General features: G+C 35.5%; 1 protein-coding gene across 1 annotated transcript in view; it reads right to left on the reverse strand.

The window, feature by feature from the left end:
- Positions 1-4,752: 4,752 nt before the first annotated feature.
- The window catches only part of LOC102692151 (contactin-associated protein-like 5), a 179,419-nt gene continuing 165,989 nt past the window's right edge, over positions 4,753-18,182 (reverse strand). The window contains exon 20 of the mRNA XM_069196417.1: positions 4,753-11,693. Coding sequence (XP_069052518.1) covers positions 11,497-11,693 — 197 coding nt within the window. The 3' untranslated portion in view covers positions 4,753-11,496. The remainder of the gene's footprint in view (positions 11,694-18,182) is intronic.

The following is an 18,182-nucleotide window of genomic DNA, read 5'->3' on the forward strand; positions in this document are numbered from 1 at the left end:
AACTGAAAGAAGGACACTTAAATCAACTTAAATCCTCTCTCACCCACTTTGATTTGGACACAGAATGATTAAAAATGGGAGGGAATGTTTCGTGCCAGTAAGTGCATTATCATCTTCCACCAGAGGGAAGGGAAAAAGCTGGTAGTGTTTGTCATTTATTTCATAAATAAAAAAACCACCTTATTTTGAATTTGAATTAATCAAATCCCAGGTGTGAGTTCATAAAGCCAGAATTACACACTATCCCTACATAACACCTGACCATCTACTGTAAAGTTTTCAGTGCTTTGTTTGTGTATATTCCAATCACAGCGGGGGCAGGGTGTGTGGGGAAACATTTAGGCTACAATTGAATTGGGGCTCTGTATTCCTCACACCTGAAACATTGTTTTCTCTGAAAACATTTTCTTCCCTCTTTAGCTGATCTTTTGCAGCCCTGCTCATGCTTACATAGCTCCCAACAAGAATTCTCGTTCTTGACTGAGAAAGCTTTAGATAACTTTACAACCATTTTTATTTTCAACAAATTGTAAATATGACGTTAAAATTGGCGTTTTTATTAATTTATCACTTAAGCATATAGAGGAGTGTCAGCTATCTAGGAGAGCTCCCCCCTTCACCCCACAGACAGACTGATAAAGCAATTTTGAAGTGTTAACTATCCAGCCATTGCAAGCCACTGCAGCTGCCAAAAAATAAATAAACAATAAACCTTTTTTTCTCCCGATAGTAACTGTAACAAATTGTCATGTTTCACATCCTTGAGAAACAATCATGACGTTCTCATCCAGTCTAAGGTTTGATGTTTTTTTTTATTTTGAAACCATGATCTTGACATGCAGTTGTGAAGTAGAGTTAACATCTTCAGTTTTGAAAAGTTATTAATAATATCTTCCGTGTCACATTAATATTGGAATGTTCCACCAAATTGTAAGTGTAAAAAGATGTGATACACAACGTGTCTCCTCTAGAATATTTTCTGTAATCTGTACATAACCATGATGTCTCATCACTTTTCTGTAATCTGTACATAACCATGATGTCTCATCAATGTTTGCTACCAATAAACATGGAGGCTTCACAGACTTCCTTCTTTGAACTCAATTGTGCTCCAGTAAATAATGTACAGTTTATCACCTTCTGCAATGCTTCTTTTTTAGCAGGATTTGCGCGATAAGCAGATTGTTTGATGGGGATGAAATTACCCACGTCAATATCAGTGTACGACACAGGTTTGAGTCGGAGTGTCTGTTAATAAAACAGTGCACCTTCCAATACATACAACTATTGCATGATTTGTTTATCAGTTTTAACTAAATTAGGGGAATTAAATCAGTCAGAATCTCAGAGCGCCAATTGTAAAAATAACCCTTTGTAAAACCTTTGTTTACCATAAAAAGTTTCACAAAGAAATCTTTAAATCACAAAACCATCACTTAATTTTTCCAGATACACAAATTCAACTACAGTCAACAACAAGCTATAATAGTGGACTATTTATATGTATTCACTATATAAAAAACTAAACAAAAGTAATTATCTGAAAGTAATTGTGCACACTGCTGGTACAATCACTGCTGGTAACCAGGTAATGGTCTGCGCTACCCCTGCTGGGATTAGATTCCGATTGTATGTGGGCTCAGAGCCATACAGTATATCACTGTACCATGGACAGCAGAGAACTCTGCTGCATGAAAAAGGTCTCAACTGATGACATTCTTTATTATTTCGTTGTTGAGTTCTGTTACATATACATTAAAGTTTAATGGGAGATCATACAGTCAGATATTGAAAACATACAGAACAAAAGACAGTTCCATCAGAGTGGATTTTTTTTTTTAAATAGAGTAGGCATCTCTTTTAATGTTACCTTGTGAGCATGTTATCAACAGTGGTGGCTTAAAAATGCATTGAAGGTGCATTGCATTGATGTTTTATGCATGATACAGCTAAGAGCTCCATTAACCCCTTGGTTAATTTGTGATTTATAAATTAAGTTCAGTTTTAACCTATGGCGTTCAGTGTAGTAGATATGTAGATCTTAGAAGAGTAAAGAAAGCAGTAGTAAAAAAACAATCTGAGAACAAGATAGATATGTAAATAAAAGTGATTTTAATAAAACTTTGTATTTGTACTCAAACAGTGTAGGACTTACTTCATATCAATGTGAACAGTTTTAATATCTATTTGTCTTATTTTAGGCTGTTACTAGGAATGTAAATGATTATTTATTAATAACCTGGACTACATGTGTGGAGTCTCACCCTGAGGTCTATTTGACTCATTCTCCAAAACAAATTCTGAGGGTCTAATCAGACACCCCCCTGCTCTTCTGTAGGGATTTTATAGGAAAAGCTATGCACAAGTGCAACTAAATCCTTAATATAGTCATGCAAATATAGCACCTAGAATGTCTCTTTGCTGCTCCCTTGTAGTTCCACTATTTTTTTCCTCCTGAACCTGGCTGTCCTGTTATAATTACATATACAAAAGTGCCACAGACAGGGGATCTTTTGTATATTTTTGCTTTTAATGTGTTGATTTGACCAACACATTGGTGTTTTTTAAGGACTGTTTTTGTCCTTGAGTCACAGCTGTGTGATTGGATGGCAGATTGCAATTTGTTTTACTTACATTGGAGTACATATACAAGTTTTTTTTTAACATCATGGAAGCTATTTTGCTCTGTAACAGAACTTAAACTCTCAATTCCTCAAAGTGAAAATGTGTTCATTATGTTATGTGATTCCACAGCAGTGAGAGAGAGCCTCCCGATGTCCTTAAAATTTAATTTCAATGCCCCCTCTTAAGATAAATAAGTCAGCTAGGTCTGCCTATCACAGATGAATGAAATGTACAGTAGGCAAACTTTACGAACAGCCACTTGAGGAACTAAAGTTATTCATGATCAGCAGGGATACAAAAATCTGTAGTACAAGTGTTAATGACGACTGTGTGCTCTTTGGACTGCAGGCAGGAACAATTTCTTTTGATAAAAGCTTTTAACATTTGGAGGTAGCTACCTAGACATGTCTTTGAAACAAAGAAACCTTTCAAAAATGTTTAGGATATATCCTTAGATCTACATACCAATGATACCTGAAAAGCAGTTTCATCCTTGCTTTTTTGTTTTTATTATAAATAACACTGACCTAAAAAGAGAACACATCACTCACAATTTCTACACACAATGCTGTAAAAATGGCTTTTCTTTATTCAATATACATATATTTACAAGTTAATGTCTGTACATTAACAGCCATAAAAAAACAAACCAATGAAAAGATAGTCATAATAAAAATAAGAGGCTTCAAATTTGATAATCTTTAAGGGACTCAATGCACTTAAATAATGTGTTCAGGCAACAGGTTGCTGATCATTTTCTCAGTTAATCTGAAATTATAATAGTATTGTAAAACAAATGTAGTGTATTTAAATAAAAGTTCAGGCTAGCTCTTCTGTGTTTTTATATTCTTAACTTCTAAATACTGTAATTCCCTAGATCATCATACTGATTGAAAGTGTTTGTTTTGCTGGAAAGAGTGAAAACAACCACATTCTTATAAATAAATATACAGTATTCCTATTTAATTATGTTTTAAAAGAAAAAGAAACATCCTTATGGGAAATAATTTGAATCATTTATTAAAAAATAAGGTTCATATGATTTTAATTGTATGTATGTTTTTGAAGATAATGGTATTGTTGATGAAAACACAGCAAAAACTTCATAATTCATAAAATATTTATTATCTAAGATGACCACAAAAAAACCCCAAAAATGACAGTAAAGCTGCAGTGAAATGACAATTTAGAACCTTATAATTATTTCTCCCATTTTAGTTAAGGGTGCTGTGTAAATCCAGTTTAGGGTATAAAAAATAAGCAAATGAAAATAATAGCATAAGCTGGATAAATTTCAATCATATTCTAAAGGCAGATTTGCTTCACTCTATTATGATGCAATATTCTCTAACAAATTCATTAACATCTTTGAATTTTTCAGCTCTAAAACAACCTATTGCCTGAATCTTTGCAATCTGAATGCCCATTGATTTATACACAGCATAGAAAGACAGTAACATAGATTATGACCAGACATAATATACAATACAAAAGTGTGCTTTTTCTTGTTGAGAGAAGGGAAGAAAACATGTAGTAAATAAACACATCTGTGAACAAATTGCAATACAATCTGCACATTATTGATTGTTATGTCTAAATACAGTAGTTATGTGAACTGTTAGGACTTTAATGCATACACATAGTTTTCAATGACATAAATCTGAATTTGCTTATCTTATGCACATCCTACTTTCGGCAGCAAATTAAATTACCCTTCTTATTCATTTATATGTTTCAAGGTTTTTGGACCAGTGCAAACTTTATTCAACTTTCTCATTTTTGAAAAACCTTGCTTAATAAATTATAATATGTAATTATGACTTCAAGTGAGTATAGATCAGACCCTTGAAGATCCTGCTGAAATTTCATTTTCTTATTTTTTTCTGAGAAGCAACTTTACTTTGAACACATCTGTATTTTTGAACTGCTGCAAATCAATATGGTAAAACTATTAAACTGTGTAAAAACAAGTTGCAGGACAAAAAGAGTCCATCAATTAGTTTTGCCACTATGACAATGCTGCAAGATAAAGCTCTAAACTTACTATAGAAAGTACTACTATTATTTCATTTCTCATTAGCTTAAATCCCAGAAGTTCATAGGTACAACTATCTCAGTTAAGTAAATGGGAGAAAACAAAGAATGCCCTTACACCTCTTTTTTTCTTCCATCAACACACAAACACCTTTTAGATTTCTGCTGGCAGTGCAATTGCAAGAGAAATAATATTCCCACTGTTGTTCAGCTCAGCAGAAAAGTGTCTTTATTATTAGAACAAAAATGATAAGGAAATACAGATGCTTTCATACTCTTCCCCTGCGACAACATAATTTACCCTTTACCCTGCCATTCTGTGTGTGAATACTCCAGGCCCATGTATTTTAAGAATAATTATTCTTGAGGAATCTTGTCTTGATTCAGTTAGCATCCAAAACATTTGGTCAAATATCCTGCTATGCAACTTCTTTCTTGTAAATAAATATAGAAATTAAGTAATCAAATACATACTAATTTTATCAGAAGTAATGAATGAACATGTTTTCCCCCAGCTTTGTCAAGGTTTTGATATAGAGTAATATATACATCAAAGGAATATATTTAGTGGCATATAGTGGCTTGGTAGAGCTTCTCATGTTAAATATGTTTAAGGTTACTACACAGAACATTGATTACATTGTTTTTTTTTTAACAGATTAACAACATCAAATGTTTTGCTTTTTGTTTAATTTTACAACCTTACAAAGAAAACAAAGTTATCTAATAAAATCCCTAAATGTCTGGTATCATCTCAACACAGTGTTTCTTTTCAGTTTTTGCCCAAAATAATTGTATAGTCCTTTATAAACAAAATACCAAGGATAGAAAGATATTCTATATTACAACGGAATTGTTTAGCATTTCTAGTTTTTTTTTATTATAGAAGTTCCATTATAGATGATCCATTTATTAAACAGAGAATTATTTAATCCTTACTTTTATTTATTACTTCATTTAAAAATGTATCTAACTTATTTATAATCCTTAATTTTAATTTAATGAGTTCAGATCTTGGTTTCATATGGTTTCCATTCCACTTCTGACTGCACCTCTTAAATTGAGCTCTGTGAAGTTTGTGTTAACAAGCACAGACAATGAAACCCACCACATTTGCTTTTGCTCTGTTTGTGCCATTGAAAGTCATGATTGTGGTGCTTGTGTTCCTGAGATATTGTGACTATGTTTTTTTGAGGATGTGACATCACTCAGCCCCCCTACAATGATAGGAAAATCAAAGCACTTTCTTTGTGCTATGTTTGTTCTGGTTTGAAATTAGCATCAGTGCTGCTTTCATTTTCGAGATATAGCACATACTCTTTTGGGGTGTCACTACAATGGCCCAAGAGAATCAAATTTTTTTTGTGATACATTTGTGCTGGTTTGTGCCATTGAAAGTAGCATCAGTGCTGATTTTGTTAATGAGATATATAACATTCTTTTTTTCAGTTTATGACATCACTGAGTTCCCCTACAATGGTGCTTGTGGTACTGTATGTATGTGCTGGTTTGTAACATTAAAAGATAAGATCATTTAATTGGCCATATACAATTTCTTGTATTAGGAATTTGTCTGATTTTGGTCCCAACAGATAGAGCATTCTTTTTCTACAATACTGTCTCGAAGGAACTTTATAAATAATTAAAAAAAGAGGACAAGGATCTGATTCTGGGAATTCACTTCCCACAGTTTAGCTTAACATTAATAATACACACTGAATAATTAAGGTACTTAATATAATAAACTAAATAATTAATATGTGGAAGCTTAGTACTGTTTTGCTGCTCACAAATTATTATAACAAAAGATTGACATTGAAAGGGAATAGCTTTATTTTAACTGATGACAATTCCTGTAAATTACTTTCTCAATCTGTTAAGGAGGAGAGATGGATGGATGTTTGCCCATTATGTCTTCCGGCATATAGGGCAGCAACATCCTGTTGTTGTTTCTATAACATTCTTTTTTTATGGGACAGGGCTGTTAGACTTGTGCCCAACCTCCAACATAGGATCTGGTGTCTGACATGGGACACAAACCCATTACCCTCAGATTATTATTCGTATGCTCTACCAAATGAGCTAGGCAGGCCGAAGAGAGGAGGGCGATCTTTTCTATTTGAATAAAAGTAGATTTTATATATATATATTGCCTGTGTGTGCTTGTGTGAACAGTAAAATTAAATCTCTTGCCATTTTACACTTGAAAAAGGAACATTAGGAAGCAATTGCAGTTTCTTAAAAAAAGATTTAACTAGCATGTCATAGTATTTTGTAGCTCTGTCAATACTTTTAGAAAGAACTGTGTATTCAAAAGGGTTAGAATGAGCAATTTCTTAGATTAAAAACTCTTCTTCTGATTGTATTCTATGTATTGTATTATTAATATTGTATCATTCGTTACACTGTGTCTGTGTTGTCTGTGTTAAGCTGCTGTTGCACTGCAATTTCCCTCACGGGATCAATAAAGTATCTATCTAAAAAATCTGTGTTTTACTATATTTCTATGCAATGCTAATACATAAACACGGAAAAGTACCAGGATATTGGATTAAATGTTTTGTTTGTGGAACTATGCACTGAATTGACTATGCTTAATCTTAAATCAGCAGAACAACATTGCAGACACTACCGTGTCGCAAATAAATGACAAGGATGATTGGTAATTAACATGCTTTCCTACCACAGTAGGCACTGTAAAGTGTGGTAAAGTAATGGCAAAAAATCTAAATGCAAAAAAAAAACAACAACAAACTACATGACATTTTTTGAATATTTCATATGATTTACCTGTAAATCATAATAACTATTTTTTAGCATTTGTTCCTAAGTGCTGCATTTGAAGTGCACATTAGAAAGTAGCTGGGGTGACACATTGGCGCAGTGGTTAGCAATGCAGCTCTTATAACTGGGGCCATGAGTTACATTCCCGACCTGAGGTGCTAATCTGTGTGGAGTTGATATGTTTTCCTCATGTTTGTGTGTGTTTCCTCTAGGTACAATGGAAAATTGGCCCTGGTGTGTGTGTGTGTGTGTGTGTGTGTGTGTGTGTGTGTGTGTGTGTGTGTGTGTGTGTGTGTGTGTGTGTGTGTGTGTGTGTGTGTGGTGTGTGCTCTATGTCTATGCCTGCATGTGCCCCATGATGGACTGGTTTACTGTCCAAGGTGAATGCTGCCTTGTTCCCGTTGCTTGATGACATAGGATATGTCATCCCCATGAATCTGAATAATATGAAGCACCTAGAAAATGGATGAATGGATTATAAAGTAGTTATACAGTATGTAGATCAAAACTGAAACAATACAATGATATATACATTTCCAATAACCACCTATTGCAACACTAAATACAAACTTTTTGTCCAAATGCTTTAGATTTAAAATGAAATTGTGGGGCTGTTGAAATATTCAATGTAAAGATCAAAAGTGGTGTCACAATGAAATCCACTTCAGGGCTCCAGACTGCGACTGAAATGGAGTCAAATGCGACAAAAAATAGGAATTTACAACAATAATTTAAAATGTAGTCACCATTATCGACAGACACCAAATCTTTGTTATTTTGTGCCGATATGTGGTCAAATTTCATCTGATGTTACTTAATTATATCTTTAGAGTGCTCGCTTTTACAGTCATTCATCACAGCACACGGCAGTGACTGTTGGTTATGAGGAATGAAGCTAAGAAGCTTCACACTAGAACACATGCTACTGAAAACGTTCCACAGGCTAGCTGATCTGCTAAGAATGGCAAAGTCTAAAATTACAGACTTTTTAACATCCTTCAACAGGTCTAAATGGCATTTCAGAACTTTGTGGCTTCAGGAATTTGCTTGGCTTAGGGATGATAAAGTTAAACAAAGGATGCACTGTGACTTGAGTTCTAAAGCCGGTAGGACATTGCATGGAAAATTGAGTTTTTCAATGGGACAAATAATTTAAAAAAGGAAATGGTAAAAAAACAAACTTCTGACTCTGAGCATATTGACTGAAGCTCGTGATTGTGTAATTGCAAAGTTTGCCCCAAGTCAGACACCTTTAGCCCTGGCTGTGTCTCACGTCTGTGGAAAAAAAGCTGAGAAAGACTTAAAAGCTGAAAATAAAATTTAATTCAGCCTATATGATCGCACGTGAGGAATTACCGTTCACAAAAGACATATGATAACGACACCAAATGTGCTGAGTTTATTGGGTGCATTGCAGACTAACTATTTTGATTCTGTAATTTGGTGACTAAAACAAAATAATGAAATGTTAAATGTTTCATTTTAGGATTCATTTTTGATTTATTTTTTTAAATGAATCAAATTAATTATTTCTCTGGGATGAAAGCAGGACAGATGTTTCTTTTAATGTACAGAGTGGCGCAAGTGTAACACAAGCAAATGAGACCGATTCAGTTATCCTGTGCTGTTGGAGGGGGCTGAGTGATGTCATATCTCCAAAAAAGAATGTGCTTGATCTAAAAAATGTAAGCAACACAGACTCTACTTTCAATGGTACAAACAAGCAAAAACGCCTGGCAAACAAATAAGACAGATTTGGTTCTACTGTAGGATTATAGGAGGTAAGTGATATCACACCCACAAAAAAATAATATGCTACTTTCAATAGCATACACACAAAAAACATATCACCAATGAAAGACACTGGTCTGATTCTCCTTCTACTTAATGGATGAGCTGAGTGATGTCATATTCCTGAAAGAATAAGACGCTACATCACAGGAACAAAAGCAACACAAATGTTACTTTCAACATAAACCAGCACAAATGGAGCACAAACTAATGTGGTTGGTTTCACTGTTTGTGCTGTTTGCAGTTATTTACTGTTAGCTGTCAGCTGGAGTTATATAGCTCCTTTATATAACTAAGTATTTGAAAAATCTGTCACATCAAATGTAGATTTTGTCTTGAGCTTTTTCCATTTGTAAAGAACCTGTAAAATGTGTACTTTAGAAATGGAATATGCTCATCCCTTCAATCTAAATGGTTTGGCTATTCAAACACAGTACAATATCAGGAGTGAATGTTAAAAAATGTTTTTGCAAGCTAAACAATAATTTAAAATTAACAGTAAGTGACTATATAGATATTCAATAAATAAGAATTAAAAATAAGAAATATTTGCATTTAACCTCACATTGAAGGCTTATATTCATAATTGACATCAGTACATGATAAATGATTAAACTTCAAATTTGAATAAAAACTGGTTGTAAAATTAAAGTAAATAGTTAAGACATTAATTACGACCATAGAAAATACTAATGTGTTCTGCAAATTCGATGGGGTTTCTTTGAAGGTCCCACTAAACACCTGATAGATTAATATTTGAGGCCTTTTTCTGCTATATTACAGAAACAGATATGCCTTAGATGTACATACTCCATCATAAACTCAGATATGTTTTGACAGATATTACAGCATTATGCATCCATAAGAAGGTTTAGAGATTGTAGAGGAAAAGTATTTAAAATTATTATGTATTTTAAAAATTATGTCACAAAGCAACAAGTTGTAAGTAACTGTACTGTATAGTCTAGGATATGGGTCTTATTTTTTCACATATGGAAATCTATGATGCCCTTTTATAAGCATAGACTTGGTAACAGAATAATTGACAAATTATGTTAAACAGAACATTACATAATCATAAAAAGCAGAATTTCAAGCACACTGCACAAATTAAAGGAGATAAAATTAAGTTGTTTTATGTAGGTTATTCTGGAGGAATATATGTATATATTTCTTACGTTAATGGTGTTCTTGATGTTTTTAGATCATGTTAATTATACATTTTATTGGTTTAGGGAAAAGGGTGGTAATTATTAAACATCATGACATTCCCCCATTATATATCATAGTGTTTTAACAGGTCAAGGCATACCTGCAATACAGTAGCTAGCATCTATTCATTAAACCAATATCCTTTTTTGCTTAGTGTGTGAAAATAAGTAAAACACCTACACACTTAATTGTACCTTTTTAAAATTGAAAGTTTCTTCCTGATAGTGCTTACTGTTTTACAGATTGTCTCCTGATTTTGACCAAATGCTTTGAATGTGTTGTGTTTGTATGGAATGTATGTGGTGGTAAATAAGGCAGTGTCAGCTTGGATTAAATTCAGATATAACTTTCATTACTTAAACACAGTCCAGAATTATATTTTTTTAAGCCTTTATACAAATTTTATGAATTGCCCGTGAAAATAGTTCTGTTTTTTTTCTGCATGAGGAAACACAAATATCTTTAAACCCCACAACCGATGTGAAACCTCAAAGTAATATGGATTCATGAGATTTAAAATAATTCTCTGTCATTGTATGTATTGCATCTAGGTGTACTTTAATACATTTTTCCTTTGAGCAGAAAAAAGTTGATTAAATTTTTGCTCAATGCTTTGATTTCAGTCCTGCAATTTTCACTCACAAACAAGATATAGAAAGCTTTACTGTTGTGTGCTGTCATATCCCTATAGCAGATGATTGCACTTTAACTTCAAAATGTTTCATAATAGCTCCACAGTCTATTAAATCTTTGAAATTTCTTCAACTTTCGCCAGCTGTCCATCCCCACTCAAACCTTACATACACACCCTATGTTTCTTTCTCCCCTTAAGCTATAAGCAGAATTCTAATTGTAAATGAATGGGGGTGCACATTCTGCATGTCCAATTGGTGAATGCTGTGGTGAAAAGTTAATGTATATAAAGAGTCCATATATGTGTATGTATATTTATATACACACATCTGTATATATTTCACAGGGCCATTTGTTTAATCTTGGACAGGTATGTAAACTGGAAAATACAAATGTGTACTAAAAATATAGCAGTGGTCAGATGAAGTATTCTTTCCTACTGTCATGGACTGAATTGTGGAGGTCCAGATCATTTCGAAAAGTAGGTTCCAAACTATGATGGTGCCCCTTTTCCTTCACAACAGCAGTTTGCTCACCTCTTCTATGTTGATAGAGGACACGAGTCATTATTGCCACAATGCAGAGTGTGATGAATATCACCAGAGCAATGACACCTGTTCCAGGGTGAAAAGGAGTGGTTTTAGAGACATTAACCTTACGTATAATTGACGTTATATGAATGGAAAAAATATAACTGGATTTGTAGTTATTTCTATGTTAATTAAATTAAAGTAACACAATATAGATACTGTACCCAATGTTGCTCAATACATAAAACACACAATTTCATGTTTGTTTAAATGTTTTAATGCTACAAAGCATAAACCACAATGGGCAGTAACAGATCTGATACCTCCTGATGGATATTTGTCTAGGTTAATTGCTTGTTTAGTACCTGGGGATGGCAGCACCAATGAAAGCAGTGTACTTAAGGCTAGTCAAGTGTCTAGTTAAAAGATCTTCACTGCACCATCAAGTGAACATGAAACATTAAGAAATACAATTCACAGGACCATAGATTTTCCATCAATGTTTCTTGTACAGCCATCCATTTTCTTACTGCTTCATCAAATTCAGGGTCAGTGGGAAACTGGAGCCCATCCCAGCATTAAACCGGTATAAGACAAGATACTCCTTGTAAATGAACCCAGGGTCCCAGAGCTGCAAGGTAGCAATGCTAACTACTGTGCCACTGTGCCTCACTTTAACTTACTAAAACTTACTAACTTACTAAATAACTTATTAAAAAAGTAAGTCTAACTTTTCATTTATGTTTAGTTGCTAGAATAATAATTATTCATTTAATTAACATATATTTAATAATTGAAACAATTTTAAGCATTCAATCAAACAAAAAACAATATTATTAGGCCACTGTACATTTTTTAGAAGGATCAGTTTTTTAAATGTCTGGGGGAAGTTCATCTGTGAATGGTGTTAGCTGATTGAACATTCATGGACTTAGTGATCTAGCTTGGTGATATCCTCTGCAGCACAAGACACAAGCATGGAACCAGCATGCTTTAGACTAGAAAAAGTGAGGTGACTGATTAACAATAAACCATATATGCAGAGAAGTGCACACTGCACAGGGGCAGCATCCCCAGAACTTGTTGTGTCCAACTTCTTCCAGGCTTTAATGTAGACAAATCTGGACACTACCACCTGAAGGAGTGACAAGCCACAGGGAACTCAGGACCTGCTTCCCCCCATTAAAATACAGCCAGTGATAGTGGAGTATTCAATTTTTAGACAGTTTAGGAATAGACTTTATTGTGTGCTCCTATGGTGAGTTATAGAGTTATAGAATGATAGAGCAGTGGTTTGCAACAGGGATTCATTTGGGATTATCTATTCCATAATCAAAATTATTGTTCAAGTAAGAATCCAAGTAAGAGCAACAAGAACTATTACTGATCTCAGAGGTTTTATATGCTGTGTGACACCATTAAGGGAAACAAAGGAAATCTATTCAGCCTGGAACTAAGGCAAATGTGAAGACATTTGTTTCAAGTACAGTATATGAGGTCCTAAGGAAGATAGGTAAACCCAGAAAAGTTTTTCCCAATTAGTAATGAAACAAGAACACATTGTTTCCAACACATTTGGAAACTTAAAATGTATTAATGTAGGATGCAGTATAGAAAGATTCTTTAGACAAAGAATTACAGTTTGTTATTGGCTTTTTCAATAAAAGCAAACCCTGGATCACCAGCGACCTGAAGGCTCTTCTGAATGACAAGAAGAGAGCCTTTAGGAGGGGGGATAAGGAAGAGGTCAAGCGTGTACAGAGGGAACTAAAGCAGAAGTTAAGAGAGAGCAAGGACGCCTACAGGAGGAAGATAGAGGACAAGCTGCAAAGAAATAGGGTGAGAGATGTATGGAGCAGAATGAGAGAGATCACTAGTTTCAAACAGGCTGGGGGTGCAACGGAGGGGAACCTGGAGATGGCCAACAAGTTGAACAAGTTTTTTAACAGGTTTGATTCAGGGCCCTCTGTGGTTCAACACCCATCCCCCCACAGCCACACGTTCCCTAACCCTTCACAGCTGCGACTGCCCAACACCTCCTCCATCCCCCCACAATCATGGCCAACTACAGCTACGACCCCCAACAGCTACTCATCCCCCCATCCCCCACAGCTGCCATTCTCCAACACCTCCACCATTAACACCTGCAGCATTGACAGCGCTATGAGCACCATCCCCCAGGCCAGACTGACCATCACAGCTGACCAGGTGAAGAAGGAGCTGAAGAGGCTGCACCAGTGTAAGGCCACAGGACCAGACAACTTCTGTCCCAGAGTTCTGAGGGCCTGTGCTGATCAGCTGAGCGGAGTGCTCCAGCAACTGTTCAACCTGAGCCTGCGCTTCGAGAAAGTTCCTGTGCTCTAGAAGACATCATGCCTGGTCCCAGTACCAAAGAAAGGGCACCCCTCTATCCTCAATGACTACAGACCAGTTGCACTGACTTCACACGTCATGAAGACACTGGAGAGGCTGGTCTTGTCCCACCTGAGACCCCTGGTCAGTTCATCACTAGAAACCCTACAGTTTGCCTACCAGCCCAATGTTGGTGTGGAGGATGCGATCATCTACATGCTGCAAAGGGCCTACTCACACCTGGACAGGGCTGGAAACACCGTAAGGATCATGTTTTTCGACTTCTCCAGTGCCTTCAATACCATCCAGCCCTTACTTCTAAGGAGGAAGCTGGAGGAGATGCAAGTCGATGCCTCTATGACCTCGTGGATCACTGACTACCTGACAGGCAGACCACAGTCTGTGAGACTTCAGAACTGTGTGTCTGAGCAGGTATTGAGTAACACAGGGGCTCCTCAGGGGATGGTTCTTTCTCCATTCCTCTTCACCCTCTATACTTCAGACTTTAAGTACAACTCAAAGTCATGCCACCTGCAGAAGTTCTCAGATGACTCTGCAATTGTGGGATGTATCAAGGGTGGGCAGGAGGAGGAGTACAAAGGACTGGTCAGCAGCTTTGTGGAGTGGTGTGGGGAGAACTACTTGGAACTGAATGTAACAAAGATAAAGGAACTGGTGGTAGATTTCAGGAGGAAAAAGGTCAAACCTACTCCTATCTATATCCATGGGAGTGGCATGGAGATAGTGGACTCGTACAAGTACCTGGGAGAACACTTTGACGATAGACTGGAATAGTCTAAGAACATCATGGCCATCTATAAGAAGGGACAGAGCCGACTTTACTTCTTGAGGAGGCTCAGGCCCTTCAATGTATGTAGCAAGATGCTACATATGTTCTATCAGTCGGTGGTAGCGAGCACCATTTTCTACGCAGTGGTATGCTGGGGCCCTGGGATTAGAGCAGAGGATTCTAAAAGGCTGAACAAGCTCATCAGGAGAGCAAGCTCTGTCATTGGATCTGACCTGGACCCCTTGGGTGAGTGGCTGAGAGGAGAATGGTGTCCAAACTAGAGGCCATCATGGACAACGTCTCCCATCCCCTCTATGACAGGCTTGTAGAAATGAAGAGCACGTTCAGCAATAGAATGATTCATCCACGGTGCGACAGGGAGCGCTACAGGAGGTCATTCTTACCTTCTGCAATAAGACTGTACAATGTATCCACCTTGCTTCTGGGCAGAGGCAACATTGACAGTGACCTGTTTCTGGACTGAACAGTAAACTGCTACATCTTTTCTTTTTCTTTTCCCGTTTACAACCGTTTTTATGCAATATATGTCAGGGACCCGTGCAATACATTTATATTTATATCTATATTTACATCTATATTTATATTCATATGTACAATACGATTTTTCTGCATACTGTTCTGTTCTAGTGTGTTCCTTGTGTGTCCTGGACTCTTTTAGTGCACCCCTCACTGTACTGATTGTATTGTATGTATTGTATTATTATTATAATTATTGTATCATTCGTTACACTGTGGCTGTGTTGTCTGTGTTAAGCTGCTGTTGCACTGCAATTTCCCTCACGGGATCAATAAAGTATCTATCTAACACTGCCCAACAAGGTTATTGACACCCAAACTCTGGATACCTTTTATGTAATGAGTGGAAGAAAAATGGAACAGCCTGGTCTTCTTTGCAACCTTTCTTATGTTCCTATTTTCTAACAAAAGAAATGTCAGTCTTTATTTCTCTAACATGAGCTTTTATTATGTATGATTAGTACTTATTTCAGTATTTATTTATTTTTTTACATGAGATAAATTTAGGCCTGCCTTTAGTTGTTTTGTGGCTTTTCCCCACAAAATGAATACTTAACACAGATGGCACTTATTTCTATTCCCAGATCTTGTATAACTTAGAATTAATTCCTGCAGTTAAATGATAATAATCACTATAATGTTTTATATTATATTTAATAATGATGCTAAAAATATACTCAGAAGGCAACATAACATAACATTGCAAACATTGGATATAGTAAAGAAAAATGACTACCAGTTGTATTTCAAACTATTTTCAAGTTATTATAGACAGTTTACAGTTCACACTTTGTTTCCTCAGTTTCCCTTTTTTGTGTTACTTGGGTCTGTGAAGATACTGTATATGGCAAAAGGATGTGATCACTGTGGTGTGCTCTCAGTGCGTGAGTTCTGGTGCTGTGGGCATGTAGCACTCACAGAGGAGAGAAAAGTAACCGTTGGGCAGACTAAACTTTGATGAATGGTTCCTGTAGCTAGTGTATCTGTTGTACATACTCTATACATACAAAACTCATTGCAGTGGCATAATGACAATGAATAAATCTTCACAGGCCAGAGAAGAAAACGTGGCACTTGTGAGTGTTAGATGTTAATGAAGAAATTAGCTTAATTTAATCTGTTGCCCTACTTCTTTAAATCCACTTAATATGGAATCCTGTAACTTATGGAAAATTGTGATAGCTGAAAATAAAAATACGTTTCTGATCTTCATTCATATCATTCATATGGATTTATTAATTTAAATATTTTATATTAATATAGGTGGTAGTGTACACAAGTTTCTTCATAAAAATCAAATTATGTAACTCGGTCACTTGTGGTTATTTTGGAAAACTTTTGACATACTTGTGTTAAGTATATTTTGATGTTATTGTTGTAATGGAAAATGTAATGCTTGTCGCTTCATTGAAACCCTCGTAGAAAATTGAAAAGGTTACTGTTGCTGTTTTTAATTTAGTTTGTATAAATCGAGCAATGTTTAGGTTCACTGGTAGAATTTTTGCCTGCCAGCTAGATGGTTTTATTCCCTTTATGATTTTACTATACTTATAGTACAATTTAATAAATAATATGTATACTATATTGACATTTTTATTATTTTTATATATACTGTCTCACAATAATATTAGCCCCTTTTCACATTTTACTGTGTTACAATATAGAATCACAATGTATTTCTATGGGATTTTTGCAATTGATTGACACAAAACACTCTAGAATGTTAAAGTGAAAAAACTGAAAATGTTACAGATCCTCTTAAATTACATTTATACATAAGACAGAAAATAGCTGATGGCATTCACCCCCATTACTATGACACACCGAAATAGTCTCTGGTTCAACAAAATGTATTTAGAAGTCACATAATTTGTTGAATGTAGTCCACATGTATGCAATTAGGTGTTTCACATAAGTTCCAAATAAATGTACCTATCTTTGGGAGGTCCCACAATTGATTACTACAGCTTCCAACAAAAACTACATCCTGAACCAAAGGAACTTTCAAAGTTAATCTGTGATAGGGTTATTGAAAAAGACCAACCAGGGCAAGGGTATAAGAAAAAGGCATTACATATCCCCCAAAGAACAGTAAAGTCCATTAGAAAAATAGTAGAAATATGGCACAACCGTGAAACTGTGAGGAATGGAGTCTTCAAAAACTGAGTTTCCAGACATGAACTGCACTAGTCAGGGAGGCGACCAAGAGCTCTTTGACGACTCTAAAGGAATAACAGTCTTTGAAAGCTGAGAAGGTAAAAAAAAAAAGTTTTGCTCCATCTAAACATCAAATCTCAAATTTTCCAGAAGACATGTAGGAAACCCTGAAACTAAGTGGAGGAACGTTCTATGGTCTGATGAAACCAACATTGACCTTTTTGGCCTCAATGGTAAGTACTATGTTTGACACAAACGGAACAGTGGACATCATCCCAAGAACACCATCTCTAATGTGAAGCATGGTGGTGGCAGGAACATTCTATGGGAAACCTTACTACATCAGGTCCGTGAAGACTTGTGAAGATAGAAGGAAAAATGGATGCAGCAAAGTACAGAGAAATCCTGGAGGAAAACCTGCTGCAGTTTGCAAGAGACATGGAGCTTGGGGGAATATTTATCATCCAGTAGGACCATGACCCAACAAATACAGCCAAAGCCATGCTGAAGTGGTTTAGAAAGAAAAAAAGTCAATTTTCTGAAATGGCCCAGTCAAAGCCTCTTATTCAAGAAGCCTGGTGGCTGTAAATTCTGTTAAACATGCCTCTACCAAATATTGTCTCAAAGAGGGGGAATATTTATGCAATCACTTATTCTACAATTTGAATACATTATTACATTATTAAATACAATCTACATTATTTAGAATCAAATCAATAGCAAAAACTTGCAGTTAA

This window comes from Lepisosteus oculatus, chromosome 12 (genome assembly GCF_040954835.1).
Source record: "Lepisosteus oculatus isolate fLepOcu1 chromosome 12, fLepOcu1.hap2, whole genome shotgun sequence".
NCBI lineage: Eukaryota > Metazoa > Chordata > Actinopteri > Semionotiformes > Lepisosteidae > Lepisosteus > Lepisosteus oculatus.